General features: G+C 48.0%; 1 protein-coding gene across 5 annotated transcripts in view; it reads left to right on the forward strand.

The window, feature by feature from the left end:
- TNK2 (tyrosine kinase non receptor 2) overlaps window positions 1-20,681 on the forward strand; it is a 120,040-nt gene that overhangs the window by 25,428 nt on the left and 73,931 nt on the right. Inside the window, exon 1 of one of the 5 annotated variants that reach the window (XM_078389705.1) lies at window positions 18,159-19,570. The exons of the other annotated variants lie outside the window; for them this stretch is intronic. Coding sequence (XP_078245831.1) covers window positions 19,424-19,570 — 147 coding nt within the window. The 5' untranslated portion in view covers window positions 18,159-19,423. Of the gene's footprint in view, window positions 1-18,158; window positions 19,571-20,681 lie in introns of those variants that run through there. 5 annotated transcript variants of the gene reach the window in all.

Below are 20,681 nucleotides of genomic sequence, written 5' to 3' on the forward strand. Positions count from 1 at the left end.
AGGAGCATTGAGGGGTTCAGACAGAGTGGGGCCTCCATCCTCAGGTTGTGCGGGCTGGAGTACCTCCAAAATAATCAGCCGAGTGAGTCTCCTTGATGCATCCCTCTCGGGATCGGCCGAAACGATGTTGCCGGACCTGGAGTGAAGGGGAGAGGTTTTACTTCCAAAATGTGGCATGTGTGTGTGTGTGGGTCCCAGTGTGCCTTTGTGGCTTCAACCAGCTGATGCCCTCTTGAGCCTATACGCCAAAGTCACCTCCCTGCTGGAAAAAGCTGCTCTGGAAAAGGGAGTCTGCATTGCAGATGTAGCCGATAGCAGAAATACTAGATTCCAGGGCCAAAACTCGCCTTATAATGCTATTTAGGTATGTTGTCCACACCTTCTGGATGGCATTTCCGGACTCTTCCAAACATTTATGCCATCAGTACAACAACGGTGTACGGTTGGACAGTGTTCTTGGCCTCTTATCGCCGTGGCACCTGGTTTGGAGGTTGAGGCTGGCGATTTGGGGTGGGTGGGTGGTTTGAGTCTACAGTGGTCGACCAGACCAGATGGGCGGGATATAAATCAAATCAAATCAAATCAATCAATCAATCAATCAATCAATCAATCAATCAATCAATCAATCAATCAATCAATAGTAATCCTTGCCATACCTCGATGGCATGTGGGTTGAGGCTGGTCATTTCATGATGGAGGCTCAAGTCAATTCTGACTTACGGCGGCTCTTTACAGGGTTTCCCAGGTAGAAGCTATTTAACCGTTCTGTCCTTCTGGGGGGGGCACTTTGGGACTGCACAGCTGGCCCAAGGCCACCCAGGCTAGCACTTCTTCCTGGAGGCACCAGTGGGGGATCAAACTCCCACACTCTGGCTGGCTCTGAAGCCAGGTGGCTAAATCACTGAGCTATCCAGCCAGCTTATCATATCCATGTGCTGTCCAGTTCATTCTGACTGGTGCGGGAATCCTTTCAGGGATTTCCAGGTAGATGTGGTTTCCCATTCCCGTCTTCTTGGGGGGGGGGGATCCCTGGGACTGTGCAGCTTGCCCAGAGCTACACAGGCTCGAGCAGTATAATAAACCCTGCTTGATGGGGTGGGGCTGAAACTTGGGGGCTTTTTTGTTGTTGTTCTGGTGGACAATAGGAACCATTCGTTAATAGGTGAAACACATGGATTTTAATTGTGACCCTTCATTTCCCCATCCAACCAGTATGACCAGCAGCAGCTCTAAAGAAGGAGGGGAGAACTTCTCAATTCTCTTTGTCTGGAGCTTTACTGGGAGGCTGAAATGGGGACTCCGAAGGTCTGCTTCCCCCAAGCGGTCAGAAATGAGAGCATCCACCCGAGCGCCGTGGCCTTAATGCAGAGAAAGCAGCGGTCTGATCTCTGTATAGATGAATTTGGCAGATGCCGCTTGCCTGCAGTGATTTAGCAATTAGAGATGGAAGAACCTTGCCAATAGACTGAATGAAGTGGTCATCGAATCGGTGGCGGGGGAGCAGGGGAGGGAATCCACGTGGCCTAGATAGCTGGGCTGGGCTGGGCTTGGTGGAAAGAAGAGAAGTTAACCCAAGTATGTCGGTCAAGGGAGGGATTTTTGTTTTCGGGTACCAAAACATCTTAGACGCGTTCTGTTGAAAAAGGGGGGGAAAGGGACAAAATTGTTTGTCCAAAAGAAAAGAAAGCAAGAAGGAAAGCTGGCTCTACAGTAACATTTGGCCAAAAAAGAAAATTATCCCATGGAACCCACCGCCACATATTGTTGCTCATGGCTCTTAGCAAAGGTGTCTCTGTGTTTAAGGACCAGGTCATAGTTAAGCGGTTGGATGGGTCAGTGAGTCAGGTTGGCAGAGCCAGAGGTTGGGTGTTCGATTCCCGACTGGACCTCCTGGAAGAAAGGCCAGCCTGCGTAGCCTTGGGCAAGCTGTATGGTCCGAGAAAGGCCCCAGGAGAAGGGCCAGGGAAACCACTTCTGAGTACCTGATGCTTAGAAACCCCTGGAAAGAACTGCAGATAGTTGGAATCAACTTGACGACATGTAATTATTACCAGTGGTGGATTTGACTTTCAGAAGCAAAACATTCTGATACTTCGAAGGTCAACCCGTGTGGTGGATCGCCTCTTATCTCTCAGATCCTGGGAATGTAGAAAACAATTTTTATTTTATCATTTTTTTTTCCTTTTGAGTACATATTTATAACCAGCCTTTTTAAAAAAAAAATCGCCACCTCTCCAAGTAACGTAAACATTGTTTTATGTAGCAAAAGCAATAAAAAAAAACTATGGAGTGGAAGAATCATATCTGAAAACAACTTATGGAAACGAGCTGGGAGGATAGGCACACATTGAAAAATACAGTGGTGCCTCACTTAGTGGTCGCTCCGTTGAGCGATGAAATCGCTTAGCGATGGGGTTTTGGTCATCGCCAGAGTGATCGCTTAGCGATGGCTCCTATGGGGAAAAATCGCTTTGCGATGATTGCAGGGAAGCAATCACCGCAAAGCCTCCATTTTCGGCCAGCTGGTTTCAAAATGGCTGCCGTAAAACAAAATGGCCGCCGGCCGTGTTGCCTCACTTTAGAGGCACTGAAAACGGCCACCGCAATGGAGGATCTTCGCATAAGGTTAGTTTTAAAGCTCATAGGAACGCATTAAACAAGTTTTAATGCGTTTCTATGTGCTAATCGCTTAGCGATTAAATTGCTTAGCGATGTTTTTCCGGAACGGATTAACGTCGCTAAGCGAGGCACTACTGTAATAACCCTTCACGTCATTGGTGAAAGTCTGTGGTGACTCTGCCATGATGTTTTTTGAGCTTCTCCGAGGTGGCTGGAATGCTGCTGTTGGAAAACAGAACACGGACCTGGTGGTCCATCATCTCGGCCACCAAATGAGCAGCTTTTGCTCTGGACGTGCTCACTCTTATCATGTGGTTCTTAACAGGAATATAGCCCCTCATCAAAGGATGGGAAAGGAATCCTAAGTTTTGTGGGACTACAGCTCCCATCATTATTGGTGGTGATTGCAGTAGAATATTAAGACTATACTTTTGTCTAAAATCTTTAGACTAAAAATTGAGGGTCGTCTTATACACGGAAGTAAGCTGAGGAGAGGAAAAACAAGTGGAGGGGAAAGCAGAGATCAAAGTGATCCTGCAGGGCTTTGATCCCTGGTTTCCCCTCCACTTGCTAAGCCCCCCTTAGATGTCTTAATTTTGGGTTAGAAAAGCAGGGGGCATCTTATACATGGGGGCGTCTTATACACAGAAAAATATGGTACATCTGAAAGGGACTACCGTGAGTTGAAATCCCTTAGATATAGTTTAACCACCTTTTGGGACTCATAATTAGGAGGATTAAAGAAAACGGTTTAATACACCTGCGAAATGTTTCCAAGGTGGCTTCCTGCATCATCCCTGTGACCCTTTTGTGGTGGAAATGACCTGCCTTGTGTTTGTGTAACACTTTAAGGTTTAGTAGGGCTGTTTGCTTGTTTAGGTATCTAGTGATGAACCTTGCAATCACCGTTTCACAAAATGAATCTTTTCTTTTTCGCTGTTGTATGGTAGACAGCATGGGCAATTATGACAAAGACAGAATGCTTCAATTTGTGGACCCAAACCCTTAGCAGCACCACCAATACAGAAGTTGATTGTAGAATTGCAAAGTTTGAGAGTCCCTTTGAATTCAAATTCAGATAAAAATCTGAGATACCTTCTTCAGCTGGGTTGGGTATCCATAGCATAGAAGAATCAGCTCCACGTACAGAGTCTTCAAAACCCTAGAATAAAACATCAGCTCAATTGTGTGCAATTTATGAACTTATTATGTGGATTCAGCCCTCCAATACAAATATATAGGAATTATACCTAAGCCAAGTTGGCAAGGACCATAGCTGTCCAAATGGCAATAGCAGCTCTTCAGCTTTTCCCCTCTTTCTGATTCAAACCTCTTACTCACAGCCCTGCTCTTTCTTAGTCCCACCCCTTTGGGCTAAAGCAGTATTTCATAGGGGGTTAAACTTGGAATTATACAGCAATTTCCAGAAATCATTACTTTCTATTTGGAACCCTACTGTTTTTCCTTCACCATTGTCAATCTACCATTATTTTTGTTCTTACTGTTAAAAAAAAAAAAGGAAAAAGGGGGAGGGAAAGACTTAAATTTTTACACACTGGTTTCGGACTGGTCGCTCTCAGATCCTTTGCCTGGATGGACCTTTGGGTGGCAATAAATATATTTTCCCTGTGGCACGCTACAAATCTCATTGCAAAACCCGAGGAGAGGGGTCCTTCCCGATCTTCAGACCCGTGCCAGTGGATGTAACAAAATGTGGATTTTAGTTCCCATTGGTGACTATGGTCTTAAGAGAAGTGGCCGTTTTCACAGTCTGTTAAATGTGGAGTGTGATTCCTGGGTCTCTCAGCAGTCTAGTGCTTGGAAAAGTTCTTCCTTTGAATTGCCGGAGATTCTGGAGTTGCCATCTGAAAAGGTAACTGCTCCAAGCTTAGGTCTCTTTCCCTCCATAAATTTGTCTGCTCCTCTTTTAAAGACGTCCAAGCCAGCATCCGATGCCCTCCCTCCCATGCCATCCGTGAAATCCGTGTTGTGTGTTACAAAGTCCTTTTCAGTCCCTCTGTGCTCAATCTACGGCCTTGTAATTTTTGCCGGGTGACCCTGAGTTCCAGGAACGTGTGGGAGAGGTGAAAACTGTTAATGAGCTGGCAGGGAAACCAGAGGAGTGTGTTTGGCTTCTTTCCTCCAACACCCTTGTGTCGACAGATCTTAAATCTCTATAAAGCAGAAGTTTTGCAGACCGTAGGGGCTGCCTCTGAATCTTCACCCTGAAGGATTTCCTTTTCTTTATAATGTTATTGATAGATCCTGCTTCTGACGTAGGCTGGCCGTCCCAGTGAAGGCCCTCCGAAAAGTCACTAGCGGCTTTTTCCAGGACTTGCAGACTTAAAAGGTCTTGGCTTCCTTGCTTAAGTCTGTCTATCTCATGTTCAATTTTCCCTTTTTCCTACTGCCATCGACTTTAGCTTTTGTTGCTGTCTTTTTAAAGGGTCCCCGAGGGCTAGGACCCAGTCTGCAAAAGAGCTCTGAAGGACAAATTTTGAACAAGGGGCTTAGAAATCCACTCTGACCCCAAGCATTTTCAGGAACTGGGGAATTTCCTACCGGTGAGACCTTGCCCTTTCAGCGCTGAGCTCCGTTGTGGTAGTAGCACAGTTCCGTCATGGTTGTATAGTCTTCAGAATCATCATATTCTAGGGCCTGAAATACTAATCCGTCCATCCTTCCATCCATCAATCAAAAAAACCCATATAAATCCAGTAGAAGGTCATGCAAGCTTTTGATGGTAACAAATCCCATCTTTCTCAGGCTGTTTCAAATCTTTCTTGGCATGGCGATTGTAATATGTGCCAGGTAAGCATTCTTGAGCAGCATGCAAGCAGCTTGTGGGGTAGGTGGGTGGAAATTCACCAAGTGCTCTTCAGCCCCCCTGCCCCCTAATACCCTTTATAGTCTTTCCTTTGAAGCTGTAGGCTTCTATATAGCCTATATTCCATATGGCCGTATTCTATAGGGCCTTCTATATTCCAGGTTCTTTTGCTAGCAGAACTTTGAAAAACTTAACTTTTTTTTTCTGCGGCTGCTTCTGGAAACCCTTCACCAGCATGGCTGGTGGGAGTTGTAGTCCAAAAAGCAACTCCCCAAGTTAGAGCACAGACAGAGTTCCGACTCCTGTCCTCTGAAGATGCCGGCCACAGAGACTGGCGAAACGTTAGGAAGAAAAACCTCCAGAACATGGCCAGACAGCCAGGAAAAACCCACAACAACCAACTCCCCAAGTTCTTTTTTAAATAGGATCTCCATGTGAAAGGCTCCTGAGCAAAGGTCTGCAATCTTGCTTTTCTGGAGCCACAACTCCCATGTTCCCCGAGGGTTTCCAGAATCTTGTAGGAGGTTCTAGAAGTGGTAACCGGAGAGAATTCTGTTTTCTGAGCGATGGTGTATGAGTCGTAGCAGAGACGGGGGAAGACTCTTCCCTAAGCTCTGAAAGGTAGCTACCTGGCAGAGGAGAGACGGTGCATACCTTTGCGAAAACATTTGCTCCGTCTCGGGTCCAAACGGCTGTGCGCCCATCCGAGCCTTTCACAATCCCAGATACTTGCAGGTGGAAATGAGGGCTGGCCGGTTAGTCTGGATCCACGTCTCTAAAAATGTAAACAGATCAAGAGGGAGGAGCAGGATCGTCCAGATTCCTTCCAGGTGAAATAGTGGAGGCGGAGATGGGGTGTCGTGGATGGTGAGCAGGGCGACTGAGAAAGTGGTTTGGGGATGGTTCCCCCCCCCCCCAGGCAGGGCAGATCAGAGAACTGTTATGAGTTTTCACTGTTATTTCCTGTGCTTTCCGCCCCATCCCCTGCTTCTAAACCTAAACCTGCCCTTCAGGGTCCAGAAAGCATAAAACCTGTTTTCTATCGTGCTTTGTCCAGTGGTGGAATAGGGAGCCGGGGAACGATAGCCTCAAGCTTTGTTTACTACAGAAATCTGAACCTGGAGGACGCAGTCCGTCCGTCCGTCCGTCCATCCATGGACCACCGTCCGTCCATCTAGAAGAGCTTCCCGGTGGCAGGGCTGTGTTAACCCATGGCCGGGCCCCTAGGCTTTCAGGTATTTCGGGGGCCCTCCAGCACTTCCATTTTCGTTGGAGCCCCAGGGCAGTTCAGCAAAATAATAATAATAATAATAATTGACAATTTCCTCGTCCCTGCGGGGCCGCTAGACTTCAGTCTAGTGCGTGGCATGGATCATACGGTCTTGTGCCTGGTGGGTTGTTAAACCCTACGGGAATCAGAGGGAGAAGCCGGTGGGTGCAGTTTGGCTTAAAAAAACCAAAACCAAATCATGGGGCAGGGGGACCTAGTTTGGCCTTGGTGGACTGATGCTCTCTCTCGCTCTCCCAAGATGACTTGGCTCATTCCTCAAGGGTGGTGCCTTTTGTGATCTCTACTTGTCCTTTGTCTCTTGCCCTGGGGGTCTCGACGGTGTGGGTTGCTGGCAACCTTTGTGGGGGTGGTACCTGGGCCAAGGGGGTGTGTGTGGACTGGGCGGTTCTGTTTTGGTGGCTGGGTGGACAGAGGGAGATAGGAAGGGATAGTTAAACCAGGCGGCCCTTGATCTAGAGACCCTACAGTTTAGAGAAAGCCATGCCAGGTATTAGGAGAGCTCTGGGAGTGAAAATCCGTAAGTTGGCCTTTGTGTGTGTGTGTGACACAAAGTTCAAGACAGAGCGAATGCGGACTTCCACTTGGGCACATTTCTACCCCTTATAGCTGCAAGGGTAAGCTTGGAAACATGTTTTTTAAAATTGTATTTTAATTGTTATAAGCCACCCAGAGACCTTTGGGTAGAGTGGGCAGCATAAAAAGGTAAAGGTTCCCCTTGACATTTAGTCCAGTCGTGTTCGACTCTAGGGGGCGGTGCTCATCCCTGTTTCCAAGCCATAGAGCCAGTGTTTGTCCGAAGGCAATCTTCCGTAGTCACATGGCCAGTGCGACTTAGACACAGAACGCTGTTACCTTCCCACCGAGGTAGTCCCTATTTATCTACTTGCATTTGCATGCTTTCGAACTGCTAGGTTGGCAGGAGCTGGGACAAGTGACGGGGGCTCACTCTATTGCGTGGATTCGATCTTAAAACCGCTGGTCTTCCGACCTTGCAGCTCAGAGGCTTCTGCAGTTTAACCCGCAGCGCCACCACGTCCCCTAGTTAAAACCTATCTTTAAATAAATTAAAAAAGATTTGAGCAGATTTGATCTCAGGCAGTAAAGCACTAATAAAAGGGGATTTTAAATAATACTGGTTTTGCTTTAAAGAAAAAGTTAAACGGAGAGGGAAGGCAGCTGATGACCCTGTTGGATGTTTATTCCAAAGAGGAGAGGCAATGACTGAAAAAGCATGGTCCTTGTGTTGCCTCTTGTTGCCTTAGACGTCACAATTCTTGGCATCATGGATTGCAAGAAGTGAGCAGGCCAGGTAACTGCTTTGTGGGAGAGAGATGTCAAGAACTATCATGGTTCTGAACCATTTTGTTGTTGTTTAGTCATTCAGTCGTGTCCGACTCTTCGTGACCCCATGGACCAGAGCACATGCCAGGCCCTCCTGTCTTCCACTGCCTCCCGGAGTTGAGTCATATTCATAGTTGGTCACTTCGATGACCCTGTCCAACCATCTCGTCCTCTGTCGTCCCCTTCTCCTTTTGCTTTCAGACTTTCCCAAGATGAGGGTCTTTTCCAGGGAGTCCTCTCTTCTCATGAGATGGCCAAAGGATTGGAGCCTCAGCTTCAGGATCTGTCCTTCCAGTGAGCACTCGGGGTTGATTTCCTTTAGAATTGATAGGTTTGTTCTCTTTGCAGTCCAGGGAACTCTCAAGAGTCTCTTCCAGCACCACAATTCAAAAGCATCAGGTCTTTGGTGGTCTGCTTTCTTTATGGTCCAGCTCTCACTTCCATACATCACGACAGGAAAAACCATAGCTTTGACTATTCAGACGCTTGTTGGAAAGGTGATGTCTCTGCTTTTTAAGATGCTATCGAGGTTTGTCATCGCTTTCCTCCCAAGAAGCAGGCGTCTGAACCATACGTAAACCAATATGCTGCTAGAACTTGAATTCCGGGGGATGCAAATTCTTGGTAGTAACTCTGGAAACCAACCAACTCTGGAAAGCAACCAACATGAACCTGACACAACTCCGGGAGGCAGTAGAAGACAGGAGGGCCTGGCGTGCTCTGGTCCATGGGATCACGAAGAGTCGGACACGACTAAACGACTAAACAAACACACAACTCTGGAAAGCTGAGGAGAGGGCATTTCTCTGTCACTTTCCTAGTAGCAGTAGCAGTAGCAGTAGCAGTAGCAGTAGTAGTAGTAGTAGTAGTAGTAGTAGTAGTAGTAGTAGTAGTAGTAGTAGTAGTAGTAGATGATATTGAGCAGTTATGACCAAGAAAACACAACAGAGATTGTTCCAGGAATAGTCCTGTTTTAGCTGCAATCTGTTTGTGTTTTAATTGCAGAGAATGTAATTGCTGCCCATCTGTCTGTCAGCTCTGATTAATTCTTCCTAGTGACAACTCGGCTATTTCTGGTTGAATTAAAAAAAAAAACAGGGTTGAGTATTCAAGGGGCCGCCATAAGTCAGAATCGACTAGAGGGCAATTAATTATTGCTGTACAGTGGAGCCTCGACTTATTTATTTATTTATTTATTTATTTATTTATTTATTTATTTATTTATTTATTTATTTATTTATTTATTTATTTATTTATTTATTTATTTATACCCCGCCTATCTAGTCATTTCGACCACTCTAGGCGGCTCCACTTAACGAACTTTTCGACCTACGGACTTCTCCGGCTGCAAAGTTTCACTTCGATTTGCAGCTGGAGAATCGACCCACGGACCAGAAGAGGGAGGCAGGGAAAGCGGCAAATTCAAATTTGGCAGTTTCCGCGCCTCCCCGTTCCAGTCCGTAGGCCGCCGATCTGCCTCCGGATGCCTTCCAGGGCTTCTCTGCTGCCATGGGAGGCCTCTCGGAGATCCCCCGGCCACTGATAGTGCCTCCGAAACATGATCGAAGGCGGGGGGGGGGGACCTCCGAGAGGCCTCCCATGGCAGCAGAGAAGCCCTGGAAGGCATCCGGAGGTCCCCCGCCGCCAGGAGCCGAGCTGCACTGGGCGATCCCATGGTAGCAGGGAAGGCCTCTGGAGGTTCCCCCCCTCCACCAACACAGGCTTTCCCAGGGTGGACTGGGCCTACCAGGGGAGGGCTTCTCCTGGTAGGCCCGGTCCACCTTGGGAAAGCCTGCGTCAACGGGGCGGAGGACTTCCGAGAGGCCTCTGGCAGTGGCGCCAAAGCCCTTGGAGTCCTCAAGCAGCAGAAGTGGCGGCAGCGGGGGACCCCTGGAAGGCTTCGAAATTTTTTAAAATTTAATTTACATTTTTTGGGGGGGCGGCTTCTTGGTCTGGAACGGATTAATGGGTTTGCAATGCATTCCTATGGGAAATGCATTTTCGACCTACAGATTTTTCAACCTACGGACACCGTTCCAATATGGATTAATTCCGTAGGTCGAGGGTCCACTGTATTAAAATGCCGTAAACAGGCAAGCTTTCGAGCCCAAATAGACTCATCATCAGTTGTGGAGCGTTGCTGATGTGAAGTGAGGAGAAAAGTTAAAGAAATAAAAGTCTACTGACCAGTAGTTGAAGTTTCAGGACCCATAGTTAAACTAAAAGTCCAGTCAACTGTCTTTTTCATCCCTACCGTCAGTCTGATGTCTTATGACATTTTACTGAGCCACTAAAGGTTATTATCCACCATGTTTCTGGATTTCACACATGAACCGCGCAATTTTGCTTCTCTGTTGATTTGCTACGGGAGCTGCGCAGTAGCCAATGCGGGCAGATGTTGACCCTGACGTGATGATCTGTCTTCCGGAGAGAATTGAGGATTCTCATCCTCTGATGCTCCCTAGCCAATTCTTTCAACTGGGTGCCAGTCAACGTGGGTGGGTGTATGTGTTGCCCAGTGTGGCACTAAATGTATTCTCCGGATTTTGCCTCATGCAGAGATGGCCATATTTCTGGCTGCTTCTGCCCCCAGCCAGTGCAGGAACTGTAAGCTTCAAGATAGGGTCTCTGAATTGTACAGCGAGTGGCAACTAACTACAGTGGTGCCTCGCTTAACGTCGATAATCTGTTCCAGGAAAATGGCCGTTAAGCGAAAACATAGTAAAGTGAAATTAAAAACCCCATTGAAACGTGTTGAAACCCGTTCAATGTGTTCCAATGGGGTAAAAACTCACAGTCCAGTGAAGATCCTCCATACAGCGGCTATTTTCGCTGCCTGTATAGCGAGGAATCCGTCCCTAAGCACAGCAGGGAGCCATTTTAAGCACCCGGCGGCCATTTTGAAAACCCGATGATCAGCTGTTTTTGATAGTCGTAAAGCGAAATACCCCCATTTAGACCATCATATTGCGATCACAAAAAGATCGTCATAAAGCGGATTTATTGTAATGCGGGGCAATCGCTAAGCAGGGCACCACTGTAATTGCATCCTTTAAGGTGACACCTGATGGCTATCAAAAGATTCCTGACTCTGTTTTGGACTTTTCCATTTAGCCACATGTCTTGAAGCTTCAGTGTCTGATCCATATGTACGTACATGCAACTATGCATGCATGCATGTTGTACAATGTCTAGCCTGAAGAAAGGTCTTGGAAGATTTGAAGGCTTGCCTGTACTCGATATATTTTAGTGGCTCGATAAAAGCATTAGCCATCCTTTTTTTAAATTTTGCACACGAACCGCTTGAGAATTTTGAGTGCCGGAGGAGGCTGATCATAAACAGACCTCCAGGCCTTCCCCTAGTGCCAGGCCATGATGACTGCTTTAATTTCCTCTAGGAACCAAAGCTTTCCAAGGAGGAATACTTTTGCTATGTGTGTGTTTCTGGAAGAAGCCAGATACTTGTTTTTGCAAGCTTGTCTCCCACAGAGCTAAAGCAGGGACAGGATGATAGCTTGGAGCCAAGACGTGACTTGCTCAGCTGAGCATCTTTGACTCCAGTAGCCAGTGTTGTTTAGAGCAGATTTGTGGGTTGAAACCCTGGCAAATTCTGGCCTAGATGAGATTCTGCTCAAGAAAAAAATCCATCTTCTCCATATTCTGGGCCATTGGAAATTGCATTGGAGTGATATGTATCCAGGCTAGGTTTAAAAGAAAGTGCATTTCACACAATAAATAGGTAATGTGTGATATTTGATGCCACAAACTGGATTTGATCGTCAGTGCCTTAAAACTGAATTATTTTGTTCTTCTTCATAGTTGATTGTATTACCAGCAATAATGGCCACAGGAGGCTTAACATTGAATTGTTATTGCTTGTATATACATCTGTCTGTCTGTCTGTCTGTACATATTACGTATTTCATCCCCACCCTTCTCCCTGTGGAGGGACTCCGGAGGCAATGTACAAATCGTGGTTTTTTTTTAAATCCACAAATATGAAAACAGATATCAAAAGAACACATCATGAAAACAATTAAACCTATTAACCCTTAAAAGGTACAAATGAAATCCCATTACAACAATTAAATTAAATTAAAAACCAGAACAACTCTCTCCTTACAATCTCTTTCACAGCAGCATTTCACATACATATCAGAAGTCTGTCTGGAAAGGAATGAACCTTAGTTGTAACAGAAACAGGAGTAACACTTAATTTTTTTTCTACCCAGTCAGACTCCCAAACAGATGTGGAACAGGATGAATTTTTAAAACAGAGGATAACATTTTTTAAAGAAAAGGACCAACCAGCTTTAAAAGCTAAAGGCCACGCAGAATAATGTAGTTTTGACCACATGTCAGAAAGGCAGAAGGAGCAGGAACGAGGCGGACGTCTGTTGGAGAGGGAAGGCCGACTGCCAAGGGGCTGCGGCGTGGGAGACCCTGGGCGTTGTGTATTCACCGGCCAAGCCTCACAACCAGATCTTGAGCACACAACGAGGCTGATACGAAACATGACTGTTTCTCAGGCCAGTTTGTGGCTGGTGGCTGGTTATTTGTTCGAATACAACTCCCATCATCCTCACCAAGCAAGACCACTCTGGATGGGGATAATGGGACATTTAAGTCCAGTGTATCTGATGAGTCCTGGGATGGGTGGAGAGGCTTGTATAGGCAGAGGGTCTTCAAAAGGTCCGTTTATAAGCAAGAGGTGCTGAGACATGATGTGTTCTGTAGACATCTGCTGAGCCTGAAGATAAGCAACAGGCAGTTTAATCATCCTCATCCTCATCTGAGAACTGCTGAGCTGGAATCGTTGAGTCCAGTCAAGGAGACACAGTGGAGAATTGAATTCTCAACCTCGGGCTCGCAACCAGGGACCTAAACCATTTAACTGTCCAATGGTTCTATATTGTATTTAAAAACATGTATTGATCCCGCAGGCCTTCTCTGGTGCTCTCTCTTTGCATATTTGCATATTCCTAAGGAATCCCTTAAAGCCATCTCAAGCCAGCCAAAGAACAGAGGAAAGGGTCGGGGGGGGGGGGGATCGCCTCTGTTCCTGGTTTGGCTCACTGTCTCGAGCTGACCGGGAAATGTTTGGTTTTTAGACACTGGACGGCATGTGTATCTTAGTGAGGTTTAGCCTGCTCATGGATTGCGAGGGTGCATTTTGCTAAAAAGTCACAACCAAGCAGGCACAGGGGAAAAAACCCCAACAAAAACCTGCTTTTGACATGGTCAGATCATGTGATGGTTGAAACAGGACAGCATGCTTCCCCCCCCCCCCGTTTTGTTAACTGTGCACTCTTGACAGCGCAGGAACAGTGCCAAACAGAGTTGGTAAACAGGAACGCCGGTCAGCGCTTCGGGGCCCACTCCCCACGGACCGGCCGTCCCCTCCCTCTCTTCCCTCCACCTTCAGCATCCCCAGGAGGAGGATGAACGTTTTGCTCCAGATCCGGCCAGCTGTTCTCCCGGGGGACTTGCTGGAAGACAAGAAAGCAGTGTTGAAGGAGCCAGAGCATCGCCCCGAAGGAAGGAAGGTCACCCCTGTTTTTTGAGGCAAGCCCTCCGTAGCGCAGCCGGAAGCTTCCCCCTCCCCACTCCCGCCATCGCCGGCCATCTGTCAGGTGCGCAGGCCGGAGAGCCATCTAGGAAGCGCTCGGCCTCTTTCCCAGCACGCTTGAGTGGGCTGGGGAGCAGGATGAGATCCTTCCCACACAGTTCCCAGAGGCAGAGGATAAGAGACGTCCCTCTGTTTTCGTCTGAGAGTTCGTTTTGCTTTGAGCAGGAGATGGTTTGGGTGAGTGCATGCGGCCGTCCAGTTGGCTTTTTGCTGCTCTGTCCGTGGGACGGGTCAGCTGGGGAAAATTTGGGAAGTGACCTCTGAAACATGACCTTCAAAATTACTTTTCAAACAACAGTCCTGAACAATTAGGAATCGATTCCTGGAAAACAAGGCCTCTGAGGAAAGAGTGAAAGAACTGGGCATGTTTAACCTTTAGAAAGGAAGACCAAGGGGAGATATTGGCATCACTTTTCAAATACTTGAAAGGCTTTCCTACAGAGAAGGGGGCAGGATCTGTTCTTGATCATCCCCGAGTGCAGGACATGTCAGAATGGGCTAAAGGGACAAGAAGCCAAATTTCAGTTGAATATCAGGAAAAAAATTCTTGACTGTTAGAGCAGTACGACAATGGAACCCAATGACCCCTGGAGGTGGTGAGCGCTCCAGCGCTGGAGGCCTTCAAGAGAAAATGGGACAGCCATCTGGCAGATCTGGTTTGATTCGGATTCCTGCATCGAGAAGGGAGTTGGACTTGATGGCCTTTGTTGTTGTTTAGTCGTTAAGTTGTGTCCAACTCCTTGTGACCCCGTGGACCAGAGCATGCCAGGCCCTCCTTTCCTCCACCGCCTACTGGAGTTGGGTCCAATTCATGTTGGTCGCTTCGCAGACACTGTCCATCCATCTCGTCCTCTGTCGTCCCCTTCTCCTCTTGCCTTCACTCTTTCCCAACATCAGGGTCTTTTCCAAGGAGTCTTCTCTTCTCATCAGATGGCCAAAGTATTGAAGCCTCAGCTTCAGGATCTGTCCTTCCAGTGAACACTCAGGGTTGATTTCCTTCAGAATGGATAGATTTGTTCTTGCAGTCCAGGGGACTCTCAAGAGTCTCCGCCAGTACCACAGTTCGAAAGCATCCATTCCGGCGGTCAGTTTCCCACAGGTCAGCCTTCTTTATGATCCAGCTCTCACTTCCATACGTCACTACTGGAAAAACCATAGCTTTGACTATGCGGACTTTTGTCGGCAAGGTGATGTCTCTGCTTTTTAAGATGCTCTCTAAGGTTGGTATCGCTTTCCTTCCAAGAAGCAGACGTCTGAACCGTATGTAAACCAGGCCCTCCTGTCTTCCACGGCCTCCCAGAGTTGGGTCACATTCATGTTGGTCGCTTCGGTGACCCTGTCCAACTGTTTCGTCCTCTGTCGTCCCCTTCTCCTCTTGCCTTCACACATTCCCAACATCAGGGTCTTTTCCAAGGAGTCTTCTCTTCTCATGAGATGGCCAAAGTATTGGAGCCTCAACTTCAGGATCTGTCCTTCCAATGAGCACTCAGGGTTGATTTCCTTCAGAATGGATAGGTTTCTTCTCCTTGCAGTCCAGGGGACTCTCAAGACTCTCCTCCAGCACCACAGTTCAAAAGCATCAATTCTGTGGCGGTCAGCTGCCTTTATGATCCAGCTCTCACTTCCATACATTGCTACTGGAAAAGCCATAGCTTTGACTATGCGGACTTTTGTCGGCAGGGTGATGTCTCTGCTTTTTAAGATGCTCTCTAGGTTTTTCATCTCTTTCCTCCCAAGAAGCAGGTGTCTGAACTATACGTAAACCAGGCCCTCCTGTCTTCCGCTGCCTCCCGGAGTTGGGTCAAATTCATGTTGGCCACTTCCATGATTTTACTTTCTTGGGCTCCATGATCACTGCAGATGGAGACAGCAGCCCCGAAATTAAAAGACGCCTGCTTCTTGGGAGGAAAGCAATGACAAACCTTGACAGCATCTTACAAAGCAGAGACATCACCTTGCCAACAAAAGTCCGAATAGTCAAAGCTGTGGTTTTTCCTGTAGTGTTGTATGGAAGTGAGAGCTGGACCATAAAGAAAGCTGACGGCCCAAAAATGAATGCTTCTGAATTGTGGTGCTGGAGGAGACTCTTGAGAGTTCCCTGGACTGCAAAGAGAACAAACCTATCAATTGTGAAGGAAATCCACCCGGAGTGCTCCCTGGAAGGGCAGATCCTGAAGCTGAGGCTCCAGTACTTTGGCCATCTCATGAGAAGAGAAGACTCCTTGGAAAAGACTTTGATGTTGGGAAAGTGTGAAGGCAAGAGGAGAAGGGGACGACCGAGGATGAGATGGCTGGACAGTGTCATCGAAGCAACCAACATGAATTTGACCCAACTCTGGGAGGCGGTGGAAGATAGGAGGGCCTGGCGTGCTCTGGTCCATGGGGTCACGAAGAGTCGGACACGACTAAACGACTGAACAAACTAACACTTCCATGACCCTGTCCGTCCATCTCATCCTCTGTCGTCCCCTTCTCCTCTTGCCTTCAGTCTTTCCCAACACCGGGGTCTTTTAGAAGCCCCCAACTCAATTTTTCTATGATTCTACTTTTTCAAGCATTACTTTCCCTTTCATAATTATTTTCAAAATCTTACTCTTAAAAAATTCGTGGTCTTACAAGAAAGTAAGAAGTCAACCATTGATGCAGTAAATACGTATAACAAGTCTGGCTCATTCATTTTGACACCGCGGCTGAAAGAAAATTACACTGAAATTTTGCATTGGTCGAACCCAGACCTTCCATCAGGGAAAACTGAATGCTATTAATTTATGTACGTTGGGAATTTACTGTGCCTTCTGCCTCGTTGCTTACTTTCCATACTTCAGTCTGCTTTCTCCTACTTTCTTTGAGGTTGCCTCCTTCCTCTTTTCCCCTCCTAGAGAAGTGGACTCACATAGATTTTTCAGGATGCCGGCGGAGATCTGCATTCATCGAAGCCAGCTGTGGAGGCTTCTGTATCTAAATGTAGTTCTCTTTCTTCACAATTATCATTGAACTGAAGCAATAAACAAGTTTGCTTTTTTTTTAAACCAAGAAGTCATTTCCAGAGTTGTCACTGCTGTTGAATAACCAAAGCTCAGAACTAGCCCGCTGCGTTTTGCTAGAATAAATGCTGAGCCACAAACCAGCCCAGTTCGTCAGTTTTTTTGGCCAGTGCCCATCTTTAATCGGAAGTGATTCGACAGCCTAGAACAACCACTGTGCTGAAATTGACCTTGTACAAGAAGAGTCTGATAGCAGATCAAACCAAAAGCATTTCTCGTCCAGCATTCATGTCAACGTTAAGATTATTTCAGGCTCGTACGTAGGGCAGCAGTGTCTGCCCGTGCGTGTCCTCTTGCAGCTGATACGTGGAGGCGTGCTGCCTTTGATCCTGGAAGCAATAGTGCAGTTGTCCTGATATTTGTTAGTCTGTGGAACTCCTTGCCACAGGATGTGGTGACGGCATCTGGCCTCTAGAGGCCTTGAAAGGGGGATTGGACAGATTTCTGGAGGAAAAGTCCCATTGGAGGTGATAAGCCATGATGGAGATGTATATAATCTCCAGGCTTCGAAGGAAGGGACCTCCAAAGGCCAGATGCAGGGGAAGGGGGATCAGGAGACAGGGTCTCTCGTGATCTCGGGTGCTCCCAGAGGCATCTGGTGGGGCTCTTCTGAGGCTCTTATGTTTATCCTTGGAGCAGATGAAGGCCCAGATCTATAATATGCATTGTACTTTAGTGAAGGGGTGAATACTGCAAGAAGTGTCCACTCCAGCAAACGATACTGGTATTTCCTTGGCATAAAGGCATGCTAAGGGCCCGAATTTGGGAACTGCCAGTGTAGTGCAGAAAAAATGTAAAAAGCCATGTGGCACCCTGAGGCTGCCATCTGGCAGAACATGCATCCTTTTATTATTTTGCATGGAGATGGTCCTCTTTGTACTTTGTAGAACCCGGGGGGGGGAGGGCATTTACTGGCAAACCATGGGTCACTTTTGATCATATCCATGAGCCCCTCTTGCTGTGTTCACGATGCACAGCCTGTCATTTAAGAGGGGTGTGTGTGTGTGTGTGTGTGTGTGTGTGTAAAAGCATCCATAAGCCACTTGTGGCTTGCTTCCCAAGACTCCCCCACCCCCCAACACAGATAACCTTTTTGGGTGCTTTCATTGGAGAGTGCCCTGCTGTCATGTACTCTTCCCGATTGCAGAGAATCTTCTCTGGGTGTCTTGCGTTGCCGGCTTTTGTGGCTGCTGTTCCTTTTTCATGTTGGTTGGCTATGGTCGTTTGAGAGACGGCCCAGGCAGGTTTGCTTGAGTTGCAAGGCTGAGAGGCAGTTGTATAGCGTCGTTGCCCTAAGTCAAGGGCTCCCAACCTTGGGTCATCCAGATGTTCTTGGACTGCAGCTCCCAGAAACCTCGGCCAGCCCAGCTGGTGGTGAAGGCATCTGGGAATTGCAGTCCAAGAACATCTGGATTAGTCAATGTTGGGAACCACTGTTAGAAGTACGTAACAGATTTAGGCTGCAGTCCTGCGCACGCTGACCGGGGAGTAAGCCCCAGTGAACACAATGGAGCGATCATCTTACAGAGGGTCCTGCTCCGTGGCGTTGATCCGAAGGCAGCATCCCTCGAGAGAAGGGCCTCCAGCATCTTCATTGTGTCCGCCAGCCTTCCCTTGATCGCTGCACAAAGAGACGCTTCTTTGCAAAGCCGTGGTAGGTTAGGGACGCGCTCTTTGCTCCAGCGTGCCAAGAAATAACAGCTGGGGTTTAGAGTCGGACCAATGCAGTTCCAACCGAATGAACTGACATGAACCCAGCTGTGAGCCCCTCCCACCCGGGTCCTTGCGCAGAGAAGCCCGGGAGCGTCCGTAGAACCGTCCCGTATATAATAACCCACCGGGCGACTGAGGCCGGAGGGAAGCCGGGTACCCGGCAGGCCAGCAGGAGCGGCGAGAGCCTGAGAAGCGATTGGAAATGCCAGCCAGAGGCCCACAGGAAATTGCCTCTCCAGCCCGCAGTTAAATCTGACCTCTTGGCAACCAGTCAAAACAGCGTTCCCGGAGAATACCATAGAGTCTGTGTTCCAGGCTAGCGGGCAGGCAGAGGGTTCCCCAGGGCCCGGCCAAAGGAGAGGAAAGGGGAGGAGAAGATAAAGAAAAACACGCACACATGCACGCTCACACGCACACCCTCCCAGAGCAGTCTCAACAGTGTCTTGTTGGCGGGCGTCAGAACAACAGAAGCGCTCCCCGGTCCTGGCTGCAGGGAGAATTTCAAAACCAGCCCTATCCAGGGTGGTTCTGAGTTTATTTTTTTGACACCAGGGTTTGGAAGATTCTTGAGCTCGAAGCTGCATGCCCATTTGCATCTGGAGCAGCGAATTTGGCTTTCCAAGCGGCTGCGCCCAGAGGACCTTAGAACTGGATGCCAGGGCATCTTGGTGGAATTTTGTTCCTGTAAAGGGCCCGGTCGGGGGGCATGGACCATAACGGCTGTCAGCATGTCAGAGGGGGCTGCCTTGGGCTCCCTGGGGCGGCACCAGGAACAGCCCAGTAGAATGGGGATTCTGCAGGATCCGTGGTTCTGCCCGCGGGCCATCTTCTCGGGAAGAGTTTTGGAGCCTGGACGGACGGTCTCTTTCCCCGACGAAGGGCTTGGGATGGGCCAACGTTCCCCATCTCGGAACATCCGTGGCTTCTGCAATCTTTGCTAACCGGGAGCCTCTCCGTTTATGCGGCGGGTCTGTCGTTCCCCGGACAATCGAGGCAGGAGGACAACTGGCCGCAGAGACTGGACCAACCTCTGTACAGCAGAGATGAGACGGTTCGAGGCTTGGCGCTGTTCCTTCCCGTTTCTGGCCCGTTTCCGCATGTACAGGGTAAGAGAAGCGCCACTTAAGGTGCCCGGAGACACCAAAGGGACCTCCCCTCTTCTCCAAATTCTTTTAGGGCCCTTCTTTCCAGAGTGTCTTCTGCTGTCTTCTAACTGATGATGTGGCTTGGCTGGCTGACTAGAGTCACCCATCTCTCTGTAAGCCACTTTCTGCAGCTGCCTGCTCGCTTCCTGTAATGACGGATGTGGTCCGGATTATAATCGTTTCTTGCAAGGCTGGCCCTTGGCTTGCCTAGAGAGGGTTTGAGGGGGAAAGATTGGAGAAGCGCAATCAGGGTCAGAGAGAGAGAAAAAGAGTTGTAAGAGGTTGTGCTTCTCCCTGAGAGACAGGTAAGATAGAAAGATGCAATAACCTAGTTTTCTCCCTTGCCACAATAACACAATCATGTGTGCCTCTCCTTTCTTGCTGCAGGGGTCAAAATAACAGAGGATCTTCTGGTACCTTAAGGGGACTGGCCAGGCTTGTTTGGCTTTTGAGACCTGCAGGGCGCTTCATCAGAAAGTAGACAGGCATTTATACACGTGGTGTGGAGTTAGTGCAAGGTGTTGACATAGGAATGTTTTGCAGTCTTGCTAATGGCCATCGTGCAGCGTGTGCAAGGTCACGCAGGTGGCGGGGCTCCCAAACCCCATCAGCCTTACACATTCCTGTCCCAGGAGTCATCGTGGGAATTCGAACTCCCAACCCATAGCTCTGTAGCCAGGCGGACCTATCAACGGAGCTGTTCTCGCTTGTAACAGCGCTGTGTGTTCGGGGTGAGGGGGCTCAGCTTTCTGGAAATGTCTACAGGCATGTGGGTGAGTTGGCAATGCGTTAGAAAAGAGCTGAGCCCAAACCGTTTTAGATCATTAAGTGTAGTCAACAAATTTGCTCTTACCACTATGAGTTTCCCATCTGAGCAATGGGAATAAAAACGTGAAAAGGGCCCAACCCTAGCTAGTTAATGTCAAACAAACAAGCGAACCAAAGAGATGGGGGTTCATTATATGCTTCCTTTTCAAACCCTAACTGTTCTCTCTCTTTCTCTCTTTATTAATTTATTTCTTTGCAAAATGTTGGACTTGCCCACGTCTTATTAAATTCTCTTTAACTCCAC

This window comes from Pogona vitticeps, chromosome 3 (assembly GCF_051106095.1).
Source record: "Pogona vitticeps strain Pit_001003342236 chromosome 3, PviZW2.1, whole genome shotgun sequence".
Taxonomy (NCBI): domain Eukaryota; kingdom Metazoa; phylum Chordata; class Lepidosauria; order Squamata; family Agamidae; genus Pogona; species Pogona vitticeps.